Source organism: Xenopus tropicalis, chromosome 2 (genome assembly GCF_000004195.4).
Source record: "Xenopus tropicalis strain Nigerian chromosome 2, UCB_Xtro_10.0, whole genome shotgun sequence".
Lineage (NCBI taxonomy): Eukaryota > Metazoa > Chordata > Amphibia > Anura > Pipidae > Xenopus > Xenopus tropicalis.
In genome coordinates, this window is record NC_030678.2 from 144,852,607 (window position 1) to 144,874,624 (window position 22,018).

A 22,018-nucleotide genomic window follows, 5' to 3' on the forward strand; every position below is an offset into this window, starting at 1 on the left:
GTTACACCACTGAGCCTAATGCATAAAAAGAAGGAATGTGAATTATACAGAAAATAAGCTGGACAGTTAGAATGTTAGGCCCTATTTGTCAACTGAAAGTATGGATTTTGGAAGCTTTATTGAACCAAGAAAGCTGGTGCAGTGTTTGTTTGGAAAGTAGCAAACTACATAATTAATTTATACTCTTTTCCCTTGAATGGAGGTAGCCAGAGACTTTGGTATATACCAGGGGTGGGCAAACTACGGCCCGCGGGCCACATCCGGCCCGTTAGCCCTTTCAATCCGGCCCGCAGTCTCCGGCCCCCTTAATAGAATGACGGGCCCTGATTGGTTGCGCCCCGTGCGTGCGCACAACGTCAGCACGCTCGGGGCGCAACCATATAAAAGAATGCACTGGGGAGCCGGGGAACAGAAGGACGGGACGGAGGAAGCAGCGGGTCGCTGGAGGAGGGAGCCGCAGGTCATGGCGGATGCTGGGGGGAGCTGGTGGGAGGATTTTGAGGAGAAGCTGGAAGATGCTGGGGAGTGGAACTGCAGGATGCTGGCGTGGGGAACTGCAGGATACTTGGGTGGGGAACTTCAAGATGCTGGGTAGTGGAGCTGCAGGATGCTGGAAAGTGGAGCTGGGGGGGAGCTGAGAGGCCCCATAATTTCTGATGGCAGCCCCGGGCGTAACGCTGTCCCGGCCCGGTCCGACCCGTCTGTTAGTCAATGTGGCTCCTGAGCCAAAAAGTTTGCCCACCCCTGGTATATACACTATTATGCCTTTCCTCTTCCTCTGTAGATTGGTGTTGTTTATATTTTTGCATGAATAGATTGACAGGCAGGATAATATCATCCTTCCACCCCTACCTGCTATATATTAATGGATATTTATTTGTCACCTAGACTGCCGAGTGCTTAAATATACAGAACACGAGGAGTAGGAATCCACCTATAGTGAGGGATTCATCAATTTTTAGGAGTCTTCTGCCTTCCTTTGACTTCACTCACAATCCCTTTTCATCCATCCATTTTAGGCGCTGCATTTTATACCTTATTTTAGATTCTGTATTTATTGTGTTCTTTATTTACTTTTTTTATTCATTCATTTTTGTAATTAACTGACAAGTAGCCCGGAAGAGCGAGCCTGGAACAGGTGGAACGGTGCGAGGCCATGACAAGGGGGTGAATAGGAACCCAAAGGTAGTAGTGTATAGGATGATGGGAGCTGTAGTTCTAAAAGAGCAAGTGGGAGGAGAAAAGAGGCAGCATAAATAAAGGAAGCAGGAAGAAGGGGAATCACTACCTCATGGCAGCTGAAGGGAGAGGACAGCATTCCCACCCACCCGCCCTGGAGTAAGGGATATGGGGTAGGCAATACGAGGGTATTGGTTGATTAGTGCAACTTTATGCATGGTGGGGCTGCCCTAGGGTTAGCTGAAAAGGGGCTAAATAGATTAAGGCACAGGTGCTTTTATGGAGGGGCAGGCCTGGGGGCTAGACTTTGGGGGGAAAACAGTCATAGTAGGCACGGGAGGTGGGAAAGTTTGGTTGTGGAGGCTTAGTCACAGGCTTGAAAGGGTTCTTCAAATGTTTAAGGTTAATTTAAGGTTAAGTATTATAATGGTAACAATTGTAATGCAGCCTTCAGCGGCTAAATGTTATGTAATCTATGTTTATGTAAAGTGTATTGGAAAGAAACATTGATTACAATTTGTTATGTCAGTGCTGTCCAACTTCTGTGGTACCGTGGGCCGGAATTTTTCCGACCTACGTGGTGGAGGGCCGATAATGGAAACCAGTTTTGACCACTCCCCTTTTTGAAACTGCACCCACTTGAAACCACACCTGTGTTATCACATGACCATAGCCATATTAATGGTTGTAGTACAGCAAAAACCTGCCATACTCTGCCTGCCCTACCCTGCCTGTGTGTGCCATACTCTGCCTTCCCTACCCTGCCTGTGTGTGCCATTCTTGGCTGGTTTGTGCCATACTTGGCCTGTGTGTGCCATATTCTGCCTGTCCTACCCTGCCTGTGTGTACCATACTCTGCCTGCCCTACCCTGCCTGCCCTACCCTGCCTGTGTGTGCCATACTCTGCCTGACCTATGCTGCCTATGTGTGTATGGCACACACAGGCAGCATACAGTGACACAATGCTGGCACTGCTCCTACAGTCTGCACAATAACTATATATTAAAAAACTTTTTAATTGCAGTACCACCTCAGTATATGTTCTTTTTGTAGTGTGCAGGGATTATTTGTGGGTTTCTACTGCTCCTACAGTCTGTCTGAGGTGTGAACAGGTGAACAATGTGGGTGATTACAGTCTGAGCCTGAGGTGTGAACACTGCTGGGGGTGAACAATGCAGAGATTAAAAGGTGTGAACACAGGGGATTACATATTTAAACAATACAGAGGGATTACAGCCTGAATCTGAGGTGAGAACCATGCAGGGGGCCAGTTAATCTCAGTACTGATACTATTTAAAGCTTACACAAGCGTAAGCCATCAAAGCAGCCAGACAGGTGGGGGGCCACACAGAGGGGGGTCAAGGGCCGCATGCGGCCCACCAGGTGGACAGCACTGTGTTATGTTATTAATAAAATAAGCTGCGGCCTTTCCACCCAGAAAATTGCAGGTCTGTATTTGGTGTTGCAGGGGGTAAGCTGGGACGTGGGTTATGAACAAGGGGACCATTATTGCCTCACACCTCCCTGTGTCATGTGATTTATCAAAAGATATGAACGGTTTTTATAGTGTGATGCCTGAGTCTAATAACAAGGTGGCATGGTATATTTAAAAAAAAAAAAATCGGACTATATGGTCTTTATTAGGGTTCATTCTTAACCCTGGGGCACAATCAATTGCAAGAGCACTAAGAGGAGCAAGAGTGCACCAATTAATGCTCATTCTGGGAGCACTTACACCCACTTACACCCACCCCCATGTGCTGTGCATCGCTCTGAGCTCCCGATAAAAAATTATCCTGAATGACACGTAGGGTAGGGGCAGGTATGAATGAGGTACCTCCTAGGTGTGGCTTCACCAATGAGGCATAATGTGTATGGGACATATGGGAAGCTTGGATTAAGGCAGTGGGGTGGGTCAAAAAATCTACTTTATGCTTATGGATCAGAACCAGTGTGGAACTCCTTTATAGGAAAGAGGGACCCTTTTTTCCTAGCTGGAAGTAAACTGGGCTTCCTGTGCAACTCGTTGTAAAAGTAAGCAGTCACCGTGCTAGCTCACAAATAAATATGGGTCCAAGTGTTTACTGAGCAAAGCATTACGCCATATAGAAAAGGTACAACTAGAAACAGATTAATGAATAATATACTGAATAATACAGTAAATCTTTGAAAATAAGACAGGAAATCTGGTCTGGCCGCATTATATTTGAAGTTCATACTGCAACTAATGTTATGAACTGGGGATATAATCTAATTTGCAATGCAAAGACATTAACCAGTGGGACACGGAACATAGATTAGTGCTGCCCAGTGAGTTAATCCTGTAGCTTTTTGATATTACTAGTGCCAGAAAATTTTCAGACTGATAGAAATAAATTTGAAAATCACCTGATACTTATTTCAAGACCCATCTTGTATGACACAATCAACACATCTGTTATGCCGTGATAGACTGAAATATAATTCAATCACACATCATCACAATTCTTATTTCTAAAAGACAGCCTAGTAAACTATCGATCAAAGCAAACCAGCTTTATGTAAATCATCACGCACACTGTTTATCTCCTTATATCAAAACAACAACTGAGATGTAGTTTTCATAGGGTTAAACAAAGAAGGGAAATGGAATGTTTTAAAGTGCTGCTTAATATGTATCATACATCTTCTGTGGCTATTTGGTCGCTGAAAGGTCATGAAAAATACATTAACAAATTGTCCTGATTTGCCATTGGCATCTATTGTGTTTACTGCTGAGACCGTGTTATTCACTGCTCTTCAAATTGAACAACTGAATTTAGAATACGTTTAAAGATTTTGGCTAAAAAGATATATTAAGTATAAATAGGTTCAACATGTCAAACTGTTTCCCCTGGGCATATTTACTTTTACTGCTCTGCTGCCCTCCCTAAGGGTGAAGATACACGGAGTTACTAGTAGCAGCTACTTGTCACAGCTACAGAAATAGACAATGCTGATCATTTATTGATAACTGTCTTTACGTGTGTTTAGCAGAGGCAATTCTCAGTATTGTCTATGGCAGGGTATTGACAAGTAGCTGCTACTAGCTGCTAAGTAGTTACGTGTGTCTTCACCCTAAAACATCTGTATGTTCTATATATCCACTTCATATCTACCCCTATGCCTGGTAATTTACAGGTAATTCATTAAGACCATAACCCTTTCATGATTCATAGCATAAGGGAACAACTGTTGTCCCAGTTGCACTTGTTTCTCATACAATCATTTCAGTTTCATCTTAGTGACTCACCTATAAAGTACTGATATCGTTTACAAAATCTAAAGTGATCTCAGCAGATTTACCAACAACAAACTCCTTGTAGATAGTGTCCAATCTGGAACTGAACTACAAGGCAGAAGCGCTTAGCCCTCAGGCCACCATCTCTGGTACAGAGTCCTAGGGGGACTTGCTACCCCAATAACTTTCAGCCTGAGCCCCACATAACATGTAACTGCAACATGAACACAGAAAACATCTTATCTGTATAGGCCCTTGGGGTAATATAATAAAACTTGCAAAATATATGCCTGGTCTAGTAACCCAAACAGCTCTTGTTTAAAAACAAAACGGTTCTCTGATGTAATAACTACAATGCCATAGTTAACTATAAGTATAATAAGTGCAACATTTACCCACCTATATGTAATAAAAGGTGAAAACTTTGCTCAGGTGCCTTAAGTCATAGCAACCAATAAAAGATTTGCATTTAAACAGGTGATGAGTAAATGCTTACTGATGATTATGAATGTCTTTCAAATCCTTTCTGCCTTATGTACATCTCCTAAAAACATGTTTATCAGTGTGTATAGCATTTCACAGAAGCTTTATATACATTATAACAGAGATCCCCAACCTTTTACACCCATGTGCCACATTCAAATGGTTCAAAGTGTTGGGGAGCAACACAAGCATGGATAAAGTTCCTGGGGTGCCAATAAGAGCTATAATTGGTTATTTGATAGCCCCTATGTGGACTGGCAGCCTATAGAAGGCCCTGTTTGGCTTTACACTGGGTTATATGCAATCAACACTTGCCTCCAAGCCAGAAATTCAAAAATGAGCACCTACTTTGAGGCCACTGGGAGCAACATCCAAGGGGTTGGTGAGCAACATGTTGCTCACGAACCACTGGTTGGGGATCACTGCTTTATAAGGTAGGATTGTCACCTCACCCCTTTAATACTGGCCACATATAGAATCCACATGCAGCAGCGCTAATTAGCAATTAATTTAGATTCATGCTGCAGACTGAACCGATTTATGTGCAGCAATGCTGCGTGCATCTAAATTCCTTGCCAACTAGCCATGCAGAATGTGGATTCACTGTGTGGGGTGAGGTGGAAAATATTGATGAACTATTGATTGCTAAGAAGAAAGCTAAACTAAACATACTTCTGACCCCAGTATTCTAATACTCTGCATAGGTCTACATACAAGGATAGTCACCAACTTTAATTTCAGACCTGCTGAATTATGATGATCGCCTACAGGAGAATTAATAAGAGCTATCATTGCTAGTATTAGACTGGTCGCTAGGGTACCGGGAAATCTCCTGGGGGGCCCAGGTTTCAGTAGCTCACTCAACCATGTGGCCTTGTATACCAATATCATGGAAGGACAGAAGAGTGTGGATAGGCCCCTGGCACCCCAGTCTGAACCACCGTACAACTGATGGGTGAATAACTCAGAAGTTCTACTCGGTTTACAAATGGACCCCTCACAATTTATCCTTAGGCCTAGGCCACTACAGACAGACCTGCCACACTGTGCCCGGGCAGCGTTGCGCCTGCAACATATTGATTCACTGGCACCGATTCTAAAATTTGAAAAAAATGTTATCAGATCAAAAGCAGAGGATAAATACATAATCATTAACAGTGCTTTGTTTCTCCGTTCCACAAGACTGTGAAGAATAAAAGACATTTGTTGGCAGGGCTACCCAGATAAATCAAAATAACAGATGTTTAAACAAAAAGTGATTGATTTCCCAACACTACAGAAAGGATTTTGGTGCATTGGGAAGAAAACAGAAATGTTATTTATACAATAGCCCCCCCCCCCCCCCGTATTGTTTATTTGCTTGCAGTGTAATTCTCTCATTTCCCACATATTCAGCAATTTACTAAATAATAACAATAGGTTGCATCCCATCATTTCATCCAATTTAAACAGCTACATTAAAAGCGAGCATTAAAAGCAGAAATATATTCATTCTGTTAATACACAACAATATTTTGCTGAACATGCAAATTCAGTCAACCATGGACTTTTCATTAGTGCTAAATTCTCCTTTCAGCCCCTCTTCACTGCACAGCTTAGAATTCCATCTTAACTGTAATTCCTATGGATCCCTTGCACTAGACTTGCACATGAGCATATTTTCTGATTTTGCTATACTCAAGCCCAGCTAGGCACAAGGTATCCCTGGGAAATACAGGCACAATGATGGTGCTGCACCGAGATAGAAAGAATCCCGGGATGATGCAATTTTTCTGCAGAGAAGGCTGGCCTCGGGGAATAGGCTTAAAGTAATTTAATTCACTGGAAGGGACATAATATATTGGCATCTACCAATGAATTAGCTTTCTTGCCCTTTAACACTTTTTGTATGTCATAGAATGCCCTGTTCATTGCAACTGTGCCGCCTCCTTCTTGCTCTTTGCAGTTTGGTATTTGAAATGTTATCCCCTAAGCTATTACTCTGTGAAGCTAACATTTTATTGTTTTTGTTTAATAATTATCTTTGCATTGAGGCCCTCTCCTATTCATCTTCCATTCTGTGACTGAAACCACTGCCTGATCGCTATGGTAAATTGTACCCTAGCAACCAGACAGCTGCTGAACACAAAGCTAAATCCTCCATAAAAAATGAAGACTGACAATTAACAAGCATGTATAAAGGTGATCCTGTAAGAAATCTTTGCTTGACCATTAATTAAGCATACTGATAAATTACAATGAACATCTACAATGGCTTATGTCTACTGATCATTTTTGGACTTTTAGTGATTCTCTACAAAGGAATTTTGTGAGGATTTCTATGCTAACAAATGGCAAATTGAACTCATTAGGCCAGTTATTATGTTATAGACTGATGGCAGCTTCCATGCCAGGGCAATATGTCATAGATATTTTTCTGAGTGTGACTGGTTTAAGAAAATGTTAGGAAACCTCAGTAGACCTGTGTAATTCATCCCCTTAACCCCATCTTTGCCATTTCGCGATTTCAGTGCAGACCTCCCTGGCAAAGAAACAGGTTAATCACCATCCGATACTGCAGGTTGCCATGGTGATGTTAGCATTATGTGTAGAGATTGCGGCTTTCATTTAGTGTTCTAATGCACAGAACACACATTTGCCGAATGCGCTTTATTAAGATATTATCACGGCTCAAACCCTGTGCCGGTTTCAATTATTTGTGCCGAGTACCTGCTGAGTTACAGCTTCAGTCAGAATGGATATGTCTAGGTGAGATTTTGGAAACCACCATTACCCAGCAAGGATGGGATTCCTCTTGGTGGTCTGCGCATGTGGGGAGGGGAAGCCCCTTAACCCTTTCATCACCCAGTTACTCACAGAGATCGCAGCTTGACCCACATCTTCTTGCTTGGGGCTGATTTCAGTTCAAAGGGAGACGTGCATCCTTCTAGCAGATCTTTGTCTACGCTGGGAGACTCCATCATTCCTGCATAAAAGGACAATTCATATCAGTGACAAGCAAGCAGGAGCATAACAAAGCCTGAGAAGCAGTAGAGGAAGCATCACCAAAGGGATAGCTGCGCCGCTCACCCATCTGACACCTATTTCTTGCTCTTACCAGGAATGGTTCCATGAAGGCCAACAACAAAGTTAATTAGTACTTACCGAAAAGAACTCAGCATTCTAATAGCAACAATGTATATAAGAAAGCCAAAATAATATGGTGCATACCTTCCTAATAGCCAAGAGTGGAAGTGTAAACAACATGATGCGGTGGGGCTACCCTGCCAGGGACCCCAACACCTACCATCAACAGGAGAGCAGCAGCCGTGTGTCAGTGTCAGGAAAGCAGGATAATGTGTCAGTAGGGAAAGGGTTCATGCAAATCATCATTCATTCTCACATTTTCCGTTACCGTCTGTGTGTCCTTCAGGGAAATCAATCTGTTCTCCATGCGCTGTGATGGATAAATGTGGGCAGTTTGGAGGAGGTGGGGTAAAAAAGCAGCAGCATGAAACAGGCTGCCTGCCCCTTCTGCAAAAACATATATGTATATGTGTGTGTGTGTGTGTAAAAGGGAGCACGCTATACCTCTAATCCCCAGGAGAACCTCCTCCAGACACTCTAACAGGTTATAGGAGTCTGAGAATAATATTCCCACCTCCCCTCAAGTCATTTCTGCTGCAGTCTCTGCATATGACCTGTAATGACAGCCTTGGGCTTCAGGAGATCACACATACGACTGTCATGGAAATGAGAGACTGCTCTCAATCTACGGATACCAAGCCATGTTAGCAAAATCCTGCACTGCACCAATGAAATAGAAGTCCAAATTCACTTTAACCCATTCTAGTCCTGCAACAACTTGCATAAGAGGAAGGCCAGATTCCAGGAAAGGCCATTATTAAGGTTGGGTTAACGGTTTTTTTAATTGGGATCTCAGAAACAGGGGGCTCCTTGAGTGTGGGGAAAAACATTAATAAACGTGCAAATGACACTTTTTGTGTGTTTTAGTATGCACATTAGATTTTGGTTGGAAGTTGTAGTTTAGCTGGAGAGATGGGCAACACTTATCAATTCATCCTCCCATAAAAGGGGCCCCAGCTTTGATGTGCTGCTAGGACCACTCTCTTCTCTCCCTGTACTGTATCCATTATTTTTGTTTCTGGAAAAGAAGTTTTTATTGCAATTGACTTTTTTAATAGATATTTAATAGAGTTTTAATATATGCGTCAATTGCAACATCACTTTTGGCCGATACGGTGCAAAAGAACAGCGCCACTGCCTATGGTTTGAGCTTCAGATAGGACTGCTGAGTAACAGTCTTTTCAATGAATCATCTCCCAGAAATAGAAGTTATTTTATTTAAATCAACTGGAAGTGCTCTACAGTGTATCCTTTCATTAAAAGATGGGTTTAATACTAGGGTGTCACCTTTTGTGGGGACAAAAGAACAGCTGGAAAAGTACTAGCAAGCTTACAAGCCTTCTTATGGGACAATTCATATGTCCAAAATTACCCAGGAACCCCCTCTAAAATCACATATTCTTCATTTTCCTTATTTTTCCACAGAGAGAGTTCGGAACTCATCACTATTAGCACAAGAGCTATTTTTATAAGTACGCAGACAGCCACAAGCCAGTGGTATAAAAATCTATGCTTCGCATATGGTTTTGGGGGATACCGGGAGCAGGGAAGTATTTTTATATATATATACATCCATGGGCCTGTGCCTAGGGTGGCAGCTTTAGTGGGTGGCTTACACGTTCTTACATATAGCAAATGAAACACTGCTCATAGTCACATTCTTGGGGAAATTTTGGTGGCAAAGCGGAACAAGGGGGGACTTGTTCCTGTTGGCAATTTGTATGTGCCAGACACCACCTAGGGCAGCACCAGACAGAGATACAGTCCTGGCCGGTAGAACTTCTACTTACATGAATTCATAAATCTGACTGAAAAAGTCTGTGAAGAAGGAACTATGGCCTGGGAATGTTTAGGTTTTTCACTTTGTGCTTTGTGTTTCCTATTTCTGCATGCTAATACCCCATTGCCCAAAAGTTTCCTGAGGTTGAGTGGAAGAACTTGACTGGCCTGCACAGAGCCCAACCCAACCAAACTGGAAAGCCAAGAGAAAGCTAGGACTGATCAGCCAGCAACAGTAAACAACCTCACTAATGCTCTTGGCTGTGAATTGAGGAAGGTAAAAATGTTGTTTGGGGAGGCTAAAATATTAGAGACTTTCCATTGAGGAGCTTATAATTATATATCTGGGAATGGAATCCATTATCCAGAAAACCCATTATCCACAAAACTACAAATTACAGGAAGGTTATCACCCATAGATTCAATTTTAATTAAATAATTAACATTTTTAAAAATGATTTCCTTTTTCTCTGTAATAACAAGCAGTTTGTACTTGGTCCCAGCAATAATATAACTGATCCTTATTGGAGGCAGAACAATGCTATTGGGTTTAACTAATGTACGAATTATCTTTTTAGCAGACTTAAGGTATGGAGATTCCAATAAAGGAAAGGCCTCTTAGCTAGAAAACTCCAGGTCCTAATCATTCTGGATAACAGGTCCCATACTTGCATATTAATGTTTGGAAACTAGCCTCTTTTTGGGGAGGCTAACATCTACTAGAAAGCCATTCCTTCATAGAAAAAAATGGTCAAAACAGCAAAAGTTGACGAATATTAAAACCCCAGGGGTGGGGATTGTGAAGTTGGACAGCCAGGTCCAGATACTTTGCCATATAGAATACATGCCTTTTTCTTTCGTAGATATAGCTAACATGCCCTTATCAGCCTTAGCTAATATGTCCAATATCCAAGGTTGGCCCTATGTTACCAACAATAATCTTACTGACTTACTGACCTCCTAACTGTAACCCAATTATGTGCAATGAACAATACACCCCCTTGCAGAAGCTACTGACCTCAACAATCAAGGCATCTCATGGTATGGAGGTGGTATTTACATTCAATATATTTACATCCAAATGTTGCCCATATCAAATGTATGTACCTTGTACATATTAGATACACATGTACAGAAGTCTCACAATGTGACTGCTAGTAAATTGCTAGGCAACCCCCCTCCTCTGAAAACCCATGCTTTCAGCCATTTAGCATTGGGTTGCCGGATGTCTATTGCATTTACATTTTACTCTGCAAATTTCTATCAGTAAGTAACAAGGAAAAGTGCTTCCTCCAAAGGTAGTTGGTGCATCAGCAGCAAATCCACGTATTTAATATCTAACAGATAATGAGTAATGCCGGATTGTGTATATAACACTTATAGCACACAGCCATTGTGTCTCTTCGGGTGTAACTTCTTATTATTTATAGACTGATCTCATTGTGAATGTCAGCTCTGGGTTATATCATTCTTGAGTTTTGTAAATAAAGGCATCAGTATCTCAATGGCAGATTATTTTCTCTTTGCATGTTAACCCATGAACTTGAGCATGGGCATAATTCGACTTTTGTACGCACACTGATGAAATATCAATTAATATTTGCATTATAAATTAGAAATATTGACTAACTAGTTAAATGTATCCTTTGCAGGATTCTGGGAGTATATTTTTAACTGCAGCTGACCAGCACCCCAAATGTACTTGTGTGCCACTGTGTACATAGAATATATATGTCCAGCAAGCGATGTTCCCAGCAGCCCCCTGCTGTTGTGAAGGGCAGAATTTTTTGCACAGTGAACATATTTGCCCAGCCTGGGTTTATATTTATAAAGCTGGACAAGAAAATATGGCATATTTGCAAATTGTGAATTTTTATGAGTAACGCCAAAACTTTGGTGGCGGAATAAATATTAGCTAAACTGATTTCACAAATTGAGTATTAATATTTGCAAAGTGAAAATCAGTGCTATATTTGTGCACAATGATAAAATCTTGGGATTAATACTATTTGGCATTCCGGGTGTAATTAGGATTGCCATCTAATGACAATAGACAAAGCAATTATCACATGAGCTTTTTGCCTGTGACTTTACCCCTCCAATCCTCCTCCAATTTCCCAGACAACCAGCGAGTGCAGGTCTATATTTTTTATTGGCAACTGTCCATCTGGCACATTGCAGGGCATTTCATTTAGTTTCGGCAAGAATCGACCTACACAGTATGACCAAGTGCAATGAAACTTCTCAGGCACCATTCTCTCCTTCTTGATGAGGTCAGCAACTTCTGCTTGTGCAAATAATATCCAGCCCCCATGTGCAATGGCCCTGTTTATTTCAGGGCCCTATCTTATTTTGCTGCATTTGAGCAACAAACCTATTCAGAGACCATCTTCCAATCCAAGAGAAGATTAACAACTACATCTTGCACACAAAACAAAAAAACAATTGGTCTATCTGACCAATTTGATTTAAAATTCCATGGGGTACAAGCACATTCAACAAAATCTATACCTTGGGGTTTTCGTAAGTGCCGAGCTTCAGTCTTGTATCTGCTTACCCTAAAATCACAGACCTGACCAATGAAGATGTGTCATTACCTAGTATCAGATAATTTCAGTATATTGCGGCTAAGGACAAATCATATACATCAGGGTTTCATGAGCTTCAGCTTCATGCACCTCAGACACAGGCCTGCCCATCTGTGCAGCACACTGTTGCAAATCCAGAAATATAAACCTAGGAGCTTTCAGCGGTACTAAGCTTGGGCTTTTCCTGCCAACCTGATTGGTTTTCTGGGCACTGCAGGTTAAATGCCTGGCTACTCACTGTAGTTGACAAATGACATTGCAGCATTCCATAATACTGGAGAACTGCTCAGCAGCACAACTTTTTTATACTCTATATTTAAAGATGTAACATAAATTTTCCCATTCAACAATGATTTCTCAGCTAAGTAAAAGGTGTGTTTTATGTTCTATTTCATATTTTTCTTTCTTTTTAATTAACTCATTACAAAGTGGTTTGGTAATGGTGTTAAACAGTATTTGTACATGTGTATATGTGCGTTTGAGGATGTGACCACTGGGATCTGGAATGTGTACAAACATGTCAAGGAAAAAAAGGCTGCAATTAAAATACATTCTATTCCCTCAACAGTCAGCAATTCTATCAAGTGGTTTTTGAAAACATAAACACCATCAATAATGCGCTTCATGATTGTCTAGTAAACTCTAGTGGCTCCTGGGCAACATGTTGCTCACCTCTCCCTTTGATGTTGCTTCAGTGTCCTTGACGTAGGTGCCCATTTTAAAATTTCTGGCTTGGGGAAGCACAGAGACACAGTTTTACTACAAGCAGAGCCTCCTGTATGTCAATAGTCCACATGGGGCTACCAAATAGACAATCACAGCCTTTATTTAGCATCCTGAACACATGGCTGTGGCTCACGAGTCAAAAAGGTTGGGGATCCCTGCAGTAAGGCATCTAGACCTCTCTTTAAAGGGACATAATAACTTTTCTAAGCCTATACTGTACATATTTACTAGGGATGCACCGAATCCACTTTTTTGGATTTGGCCGAACCCCCAAATGCTTCCTAAAGATTCTGCAATTCCTAGAGCTGCAAGGAATTAGCACCAGGTGGCCCACATGGGTCACTATTATAAACAGTGTATCTATAATGACAAAATATACTATCTAAAGCAGAGGTTCTCAAACTAGGTAGCTGGCCCACACATGAGGTACAAAGCAATAGACTAGCGTCGCCTAAAGGTCAGTCTGAGCCCCGTGACTTTGTTACACAGACTCTCTACAAACACAAGCTAGAACTCACCAGCAATAAGCATTAGTGCATGCAAGTACTGTATGGAATCAAAATGGCCTTTTGTCACAATTACATGTTTAAACAGCCCGCTCAAATACCTTCCTTGTGGTGTGCTTCTGAGGTTTGATTCCTCCTGTTTTGGACCAGTCCCTAGATCAACATGCTAAGAAGTGCAGATTTGCTTAGAGAAAGTACTGAACTAAAAAATGGACTATTAAAGGGGAATTCAGACTTCCAAACAACACAGACCCCCCTAATATACCTATAACTGAACCTGTTCCTTCAAAATGTATGAATAAATACCAATTATATGCTGAAATCCAGTTCTTCTCTTTTTACATCATTTGAAATCCTGGCAAAAGAGGAGGAACTAAAGTGTGTGGATTTGGAGGATGCAGGCTGAGGACAGTAGACTACTGTTACATTTTTCTCTTTTTTTAGGCTCAAAATAGTCAGACAGACCAGCAAGAGAACAGAGGGCCAAACCATATTATTACATTACAAATCATGAAAAGGCTGCATCTTTTTTAATTGATGTATATTGCAAAATTGCAATTTTTACTTTTCAAAAAGTTTAAAAGAGAAGGAAAGGTAAAAACTAAGTAAGCTTTATCAGAAAGGTCTATGTAAATACAGCCACTTCCTCTCTCAGAAAAATCCTTAATTCCTGAGGGCCAGAGTCTGCGCAGCACTCTCCTCTCTCCCTTATACTGCTCCCCACTCCCATAAGAATTTATAAAACTCACTCTCCCCTTCCTTAGGAATGTGTAATCTGAGCTCCCAACAGCTAGAGCTGCAGCAGGAAAACTAGGAAGACCAAGCTAAAATGGCTCTTACTCGGTTATGGCAATGCTTTCTGCAGAATAAATATAGCCTTCTTGGTGGCACTAATGCGGCAAATCTATTGGCAGTAAAATAGTTGTGTTTGGATGGAGTTCCCCTCTAAACTATTAGCAGTAACTAGAATACGAACAGAATATGTCTCCAGTATAACAAGACTTGCTAATGTAACTCTTGGAATAATGCTTGAACTTACTTACTGAAGTCAAAACTCTAGCTCTTAAGCTATAAACATGATAGACCTTGCTCAGTTTCTGCAATAACATTTGTGATGTGCCATTTGGCACCTAAATTGTGTATCATATTATTATTGCCAAAGAGTTAGCTTTTGGCTCTGTACCATTTTGTATAATACAGTAACCAGATCGAGCACTTCACATATGAAGCCAGATGACCCTTTTCTGCTTCTCTGCTCACTAACTTCAGTTTTCTAAGCAGAGCTACTAATATCTGAAAAAAAAGAGAAAAAAATATAACGAATGTAAATTGCAAATGTGCTTACAAGAGCTCTCTAAGCAATTTTACATTCATTTGTTTTAAGGGTTTATATTTCCTATGCATAAACCCTGCAGAGCTGCAGCAGACACTAAGCAGTCCCGCGTTCCAAGGATCAATGGAGCCAAGCTGGTGTATAAGCTGTGCTTTAGTGCAGTCTTTTACAGGGGTGCCCATTTACTTTTAATCACTGATTTAGAGATCAAGTTGTGGTATTATCATAAAGAGCAGAGAATGTACTGACAAGACTGACACTGACCCAGGTTTCAGATACATAACAGTCACCCTGGTAAAATGTAAGGAGTATGCACTAAAGGAAATAAGTATCTCACCCAACGAGTATAGAAAAAGGAAAAATCATTGTGGAAGGTTTCACCAGACACAACTGAACCCCAAAAAATTACATTTCCAATTGCATTCTGCACTAGGGACCATTATAGCTGTGTTTTATAGAGAGAGTATCACTTTTGCTTTACCTGCAGCGGTAAAGTAGGAAGTCCTCATGCCACTTATTTCATGCACATGTCTGGACTCCTGCCGCTTTATCATCCTGTTCTGAATCCAAGAGTATTAATATAAAGTTGGTCTCCATTTTGCTTCTATAACCCTAACCCCTAACTTTCTGGAAAGGATTCTGCTAGATGTGTAACAGTGTTGGTGGGATTGCTCACATTTAACAACAAGAACATTAGTGAAGTTGGCCTTTGACATTGGGCAATCAGGCCTCTGTGACCAGTAGTTCTTTTATTCCTGTCTCATTAAACCAGAAAAGGGCCTTACCAAAATTGTTGCACACAGAACATCATTATGCACAGCTTGCTGTGACTGGAATCTATGTTCCTGCCCCAAACCATAAACAGCACCAGCCCATTATTCCCATACCTCCCAACATTGGAAAAACACAAAGAGGGACAAAAAGAAATGCTGTGTGTAGCACAGTGAAATGTTTGACCACACCCATTTTTCTGACCACGCCCCCTAAGTACCACTCCCATGTTACAAAATTTGGCAGGTTATATAAAGTTTGAACACATTTCTGGGGGTTTGGGTTCTTGTTTTATGTGTTTTTACAGTTTTGCTAATGATGGTGAAATTGCCCTTTTCAGATGCAAGTCTCAGTCCTCTAAGAGACCTGTTTATCTTATTAGTTACAATTGTACCTCAGTGCAGGTGTTGAGTATTCTGGGCTCTCTGCCAAAAGCCTACTTATCTGATTAAGTTTGAGAAATGTTGTATCTTTTTTGGCCTTCAGTTCAGGAAATCAAAAGGAAATGAGGGACTTTTTCAATAAGAATCTTGGACTGTGGGCTGAGCCGTTAAAATCGAGACAGTTGGGAGGTATGTATTCCTTCTCAATTAATCTTTGATTTCGGCATTTTGAGAGCCGGAAACTGACTCCTGGCATTCAATAAATCCAGACAAATCCATCTGACTGACAGCTGGTGAGTCTTAATTCATCACTGTAGAACTCTAATGGCAGCAACCTTCACACAAAATGATGCATGTAGGGTGATTTAAGGTTTGCATCCAGTTGTTCACCACAGAAAGCCATCCACTGGGTGAATAGTTCTTGTGCTGATATTGGTTCCTGATACATTTAAGAACACAGGGTTTTTATCTGAGGCCATTTGCTTTAAGAACGAGTGTCTGGATTATTTTGGCCATGTTATATGTTTTGGGAATTTTAAACTTGAAAGCAAGCAAGTTGCAGGTAACTTTATAAAAAGTATGATAAAGCAGTAGAATTCTTAATGAATCAGATGAAAGTGATTGTAGGACTGGCCAGACCAGAGATGACTTTGACGTAGTTGGCCATCTTGAATATATTGCAATATATGGACAAACAATGCCTGTTTTGTTTTAATATGAATTTTATGGTCCCAGCCTCATTGCATAATGGTTTAAAATTCAGTGGTGAGCACAACTTTCCCTTTCTTGCTACTGCAGCTATATTTTTCTCTGAGAAGTTGTGCTTCCATGGAGGAACAAATGCTGGTACTTGTGACCATTTCAATTTGCTCTCTGGTCAATAACAGAAACCTTCTCTTGTTTTAAGGCAGGGATTTTAGATACAGAGTGGCAAGATCAGAGCCAATGTCTCACAAACAAGGCAGGATAAAAAGACTCCACCTAAACAGTACTGATGGGAAACATCAATTCTAATGCACCCAGACCTTCCCTGTAGTTCTTCATGACTCTGAACACAATAATCTTTGTTGCTGCATATCATAAGCTAAACAGATTCACACATATTTTCCTGCTATATTTCTCATTTCCTCACCAATTAAAGCCAATATCCATCTACCTTAAACAAAACAATAGGGGTAATTTACAAAGTGGATGACAAGGTGCAAGCTGCTATTTTTTTCTACTTTGTGCCATGCCTGCTGCTTATTAAGTTGAACTGCCGCAGGTCTGTGTTGTGGCCGCCTCCATGAATGCATCAATGCCTGTGTATGACAGCACTGTATTCATGGGAATGTGGAAAGGCACATTGTTGAGAGGCACAAGTTAGAATGTGCCGCGAGTTGCAGAATGCAGCCAGACAAACGTGTTATCTACATGAGCGCTAAGGGGGTTATGCACCCTTAGTACGTCCGCCACCCCATGCGCACTTAAATTAAATTTACCTTTAGATTGTTGGGAGAGAGAGCCCGGCAGCTTGAGGGAGCACCCTACGGGGTAGCCTTCCGGGTTTTTTCCCGGTGCCCTGGCAGCCTAGTCCGACCATGCCCTAAGTACTCAATTGTCAAGTCAGTTTTCAAGTTTGTGAATTTGAGAGTATTTTTCTAATTTGAATAAACTCTGTGACAAAAAAGGATTGTCTCTGTGGGAATTGTCTGTTTGATGGCAGATATATAGCACCCAGGCTGAGGTAGTGGCTCCTTTAAATCTCCAGGGCAAGATAGGCTAGTGCCCTGGAGCATGGCTAGAGAATACTGAAGCCAATTAGGCAACACATGAAGCACTTAAGGTGAGCTTGGGTGTGGAGCAGGAGTTCAGTAACTTAGAGAGACTGTGAGGGGAGACTGAGCTGAAAGTCCCCTGATTCTGGAACTGCCTAGCAGTGTGGATTGTGTTATACTCTTCATTGAAACTACCCTCTGGTAATACTTTATTTTGTTGAATTTTTTCCTTTCAAACACAAAGCTGTGTTATATGTTATTTTTCTGTAGAAAATAAAGCACATACAGGAGCCTGATAATTTTTGTTGCAAACCAAAGTGCTTCTATCTTCTCTGTGAAGCCCAGATTCCCATCCGCTACCTGCTGCTACCAGCTAAATCCCCACAAATCACATTTAAAAAAAAAATTGATTGCTTGCTTTAAAAATATGAAAAATTGAAAATATGGCTTGGCTTTGCAAGGACAACTCTCATTGACTTTTACATAAACTGGTAAGCTTCTAGATGTCGAAGTTTTACATTTGAGTGTTGGGTTTTTTTGAACTTAAAAATTATCAGACATTTTAAACCATAATTCAAATTTTAGCGCACAAAAATTAAAATTGTGATAAAAAAATTCAAACTCCATTTTTGATCAATTACCCCCACCTAATGTTTTAATTTATATTAAGTCAATATATTAGGTGGCACATTAATATATATATATTTATATATAAATAAACAAAAGACAACACCAGCATGCATGTGGACATATAAATATGTGTTTATGTGCTATATATGCACTGTATGGCAGAACAATAAATTAATAGAACAAATGGGCTAATACAGTAATAAATACAAATAACCGCAAAGCACAGTTCCATTAAAGATTAAGAGCGTCAAGTGTCAAAGAGACAAGGGGAAGGAAACCCCGCCATAGAGCTTACATACTAAAAAAAAACAGCTTACAAAAAACGTGACATTTCCAGACTCACATTCCTTTAGAAAACAAGTGACACCATCAACTGAATAACTCAAGGCACAGTTCATGAATGTCCTTTTAAAGGGCAATGTTGGCATGTATGTAATAAGGGATCACAGCTCTCGAGCAGCTAACAGTAGAGTTAGGGACAACTGTGAAGAATGCAGTGTGACAGGGGCATCCCTGCTCTGTAGCTCTGGGAAGTGAAGCTGCTCAGCTAAATGTTTATGTTTAGATCACATCTAGTTTCCAGTTTTAACATATCAAAGTATGGCGAATGCATTTGCGGCAGAGGCTTCTCTGGGTAAGTTATATGTAAGAAGGGTGCCAATAATACATCTCCTGAATTCCAAATCTAATCATAATTTGGCTGTGGGGATAGTGACCTAGATCTGGCTTTCTGCATTGTGTTGCTGTTGTTACTGAGTCACACAACCTGTAAACACAGTAAAATAACCTTTTAACAACAAGTGTATCTATTTGTGTCTTTGGAATGAGACTTCTAATGGAACAATAGTTGCCAATGAATAACTAGTGATGCTCATATAAGGGTTTGACTGGAACATTAATCCTCAACTACTGTAAAATAAACATGTTGCAGTGATGTCCAATCTGCCCAATATTAGCATTGTGTTCCTCACGTCTGTTAGAAGATTCCACATATGACATTCCATATTCATTCAGATGAGTTCATCCCTCAGAGACTGCAACTCATACACTGTGTGCATAATAAACCCAGCCAGGGTGGCACATCCCTACAAGCTGGCATATTGTTTGGCACAAGGGTACACACACACACACACACACACACACTGGCAATAAAGTATCTGTGAGTATGTGTGTGTATCTGTGCTTAACATTGGGTATACACAATGCACATTGTGACTGAATACATCATGCATGGGCAAAGCTACAGGCACTGGTTGGATGCCCACCAGCAATGTAGGGACACAGCCTGCCACTATGTGCGATTACAGTAAGGGCAGGTGAAGTTGCAGCTGTGTGTGCCTAGCGGGACAAGCCCACAGGTAACAGGTACAGTACCTGGGTGTAGCGGCAGAGGAGTTCCGCGCTGGAGCCGTCGCGTAGTTGACAATGACATTTTGACTTGGGGGGTCCCCTCTCTCTCTCTCTCTCGCTGCTCGAAGGTCCCCGGGGAAAAGCAAATTCAGTGTCCCCAGAGTCCGCCGCGGCCCCTGATGACCGGGAGGTTCCTGCTCTGCTCCCGGAGTCCCAGTGTGATTGCCCGGTGAGGTGTCAGTGCGGCAGCCTGTCGGTATGTGACCTGCTTCCCCCGGATAGCGGCTGCATCTGCCTGCAGCCAGCACCACATTCACATTACTGGGGTTGGGGGGAGGGGGCTGAGCAGGAGAGACGGGGGGGGGAAACAGCTGGGGAAGGAGCAGGATGGGGAGAAAGGCAAAATACTGGCGGGAGAGGGGAAAGCTGAGACCCACCTGAGGGTATGTGCCAGGGGGCAGGGGTACCTGGGAAAGGAGGGGCACAGGGAGGCAGAGGGGCCATACTCTGAGCTGCTCTGTGCAACATTCTGCCTCATGTGCATTTGCTCTGAGATGGGCACTTACACCTACAACTTTACTTCAGCTTCTCCAGTTATTTACATTTACCAAATGTGGCTAATTAAATCACAATTGTCTTTTACTGCTGTAATCTTATGGTAAATTAGCTTCCACTTTTTACCACAAACCACACCCTATATCACCCAGGATGAGACTTATTCCCTTAGGGCTCTGGCACACGGGGGAGATTAGTCGCCCGCGATAAAACTCCCTGTTCGCGGGCGACTAATCTCCCCGAGTTGCCTACCCCTGCCATCCCACTGGCGAACATGTAAGTCGCCGGCGGGATGGCAGACGCGGCGGCGCGATTTCGCGCAAATCGCCGAAAAAGACTCACGAGTCTTTTTCGGCGATTCCCTGAAATTGCCCCGCCGCGTCTGCCATCCCGCCGGCGACTTACATGTTCGCCGGTGGGATGGCAGGGGTAGGCAACTTGGGGAGATTAGTCGCCCGCGAACAGGGAGTTTTATCGCGGGCGACTAATCTCCCCCGTGTGCCAGAGCCCTTAGGTGTGAGCCCTCCCTTGAGTTGGAGTAGTTGTGTTACTGTATCTCTCAAGAAATGGGCACCAGTGGTTCTTAACGTTGAACTGTTTATTTATAGAGCCACTTGGGAATAATAACAATTACAATATAGGCAGTTAGTAGCATCTCACAGGTCAGGCAGTACTCACAACATATTGTTACAATGGCTCTCTCCCTTCAGGGCACAATCGGTTGGTTACCCCCAGCTTTCAGGTTATGCGCTTCCAGTGGAACCCAGGCGATCAACTACCCTATGGTCTGTACACTGGTAACCCTACTCTGGGCAGTATTCTACCCGGGATAATAATCCCTCTGCAAATCCGTGTTGGAGCTAGAAGCTGCTCTCTAGCTAGCCCTGCAGGGTAGAGTTGACATGGTAGGAGTGGTAGCCAGGGGCAATTATGGACATATCGCCACCTGAGGCGGCTCCTGAATGCCGCCCCCCCACCCCCACCCCGCTCCTCTCTGCACTAGAAGAGCCGAATTTCCGGAAAACAGGAAATTCGGCTCTTAAAGTTACCAGGAGCGTCTTTTTGCTGCCCCTGGTGGTAGCTTCTTTTTTACTTCCTATCAGATGCTTTTGTTCTGGCCATTAGCCCAATTAGGAGAGTGTGGCTATCCACATGTAGGACTGATTGCTATACCTTTCAGCTATAGGCTAGTGATGAATGGGGAAGGTTGGGGCTCAATCATGGGTTCAGAGAGCTAGTTGCTCTTATTTAAACAGGCACTTTGGTGATATTTGTGATGCACTCAAAAAAACCCCTCTCATGCTGGGGGCTGGGGACATCTCCACAATAGCCCTAACCACCTGGTCTTTGGAGAAGGGGTAGCAATCAGTTTGGCAATAGGGATGTAGCGAACATCGCCAAAAATGTTCGCGAACCCGTTCGCGGACTTTCGCCAAAACTCGCGAATATTCGCGAACTTTGCGAACCCCATAGTCTTCAATGGGAAGGCGAACTTTAAAACCTAGAAAAGCCATTTCTGGCCAGAAAACTGATTTTAAAGTTGTTTAAAGGGTGCCACGACCTGGACAGTGGCATGCAGGAGGGGGATCAAGG

General features: G+C 42.2%; 1 protein-coding gene across 3 annotated transcripts in view; it reads right to left on the reverse strand.

The window, feature by feature from the left end:
* The window catches only part of pde1b (phosphodiesterase 1B), a 183,168-nt gene extending 162,998 nt beyond the window's left edge, over positions 1-20,170 (reverse strand). Inside the window, exons 1-2 of one of the 3 annotated variants that reach the window (XM_018091030.2) lie at positions 19,895-20,170; positions 7,778-7,886 (exon numbers count right to left, since the gene is read on the reverse strand). In XM_018091030.2, the coding sequence (XP_017946519.1) occupies positions 7,778-7,886; positions 19,895-19,952 (167 nt within the window). In that variant the 5' untranslated portion in view covers positions 19,953-20,170. 3 annotated transcript variants of the gene reach the window in all.
* Positions 20,171-22,018: the final 1,848 nt, after the last annotated feature.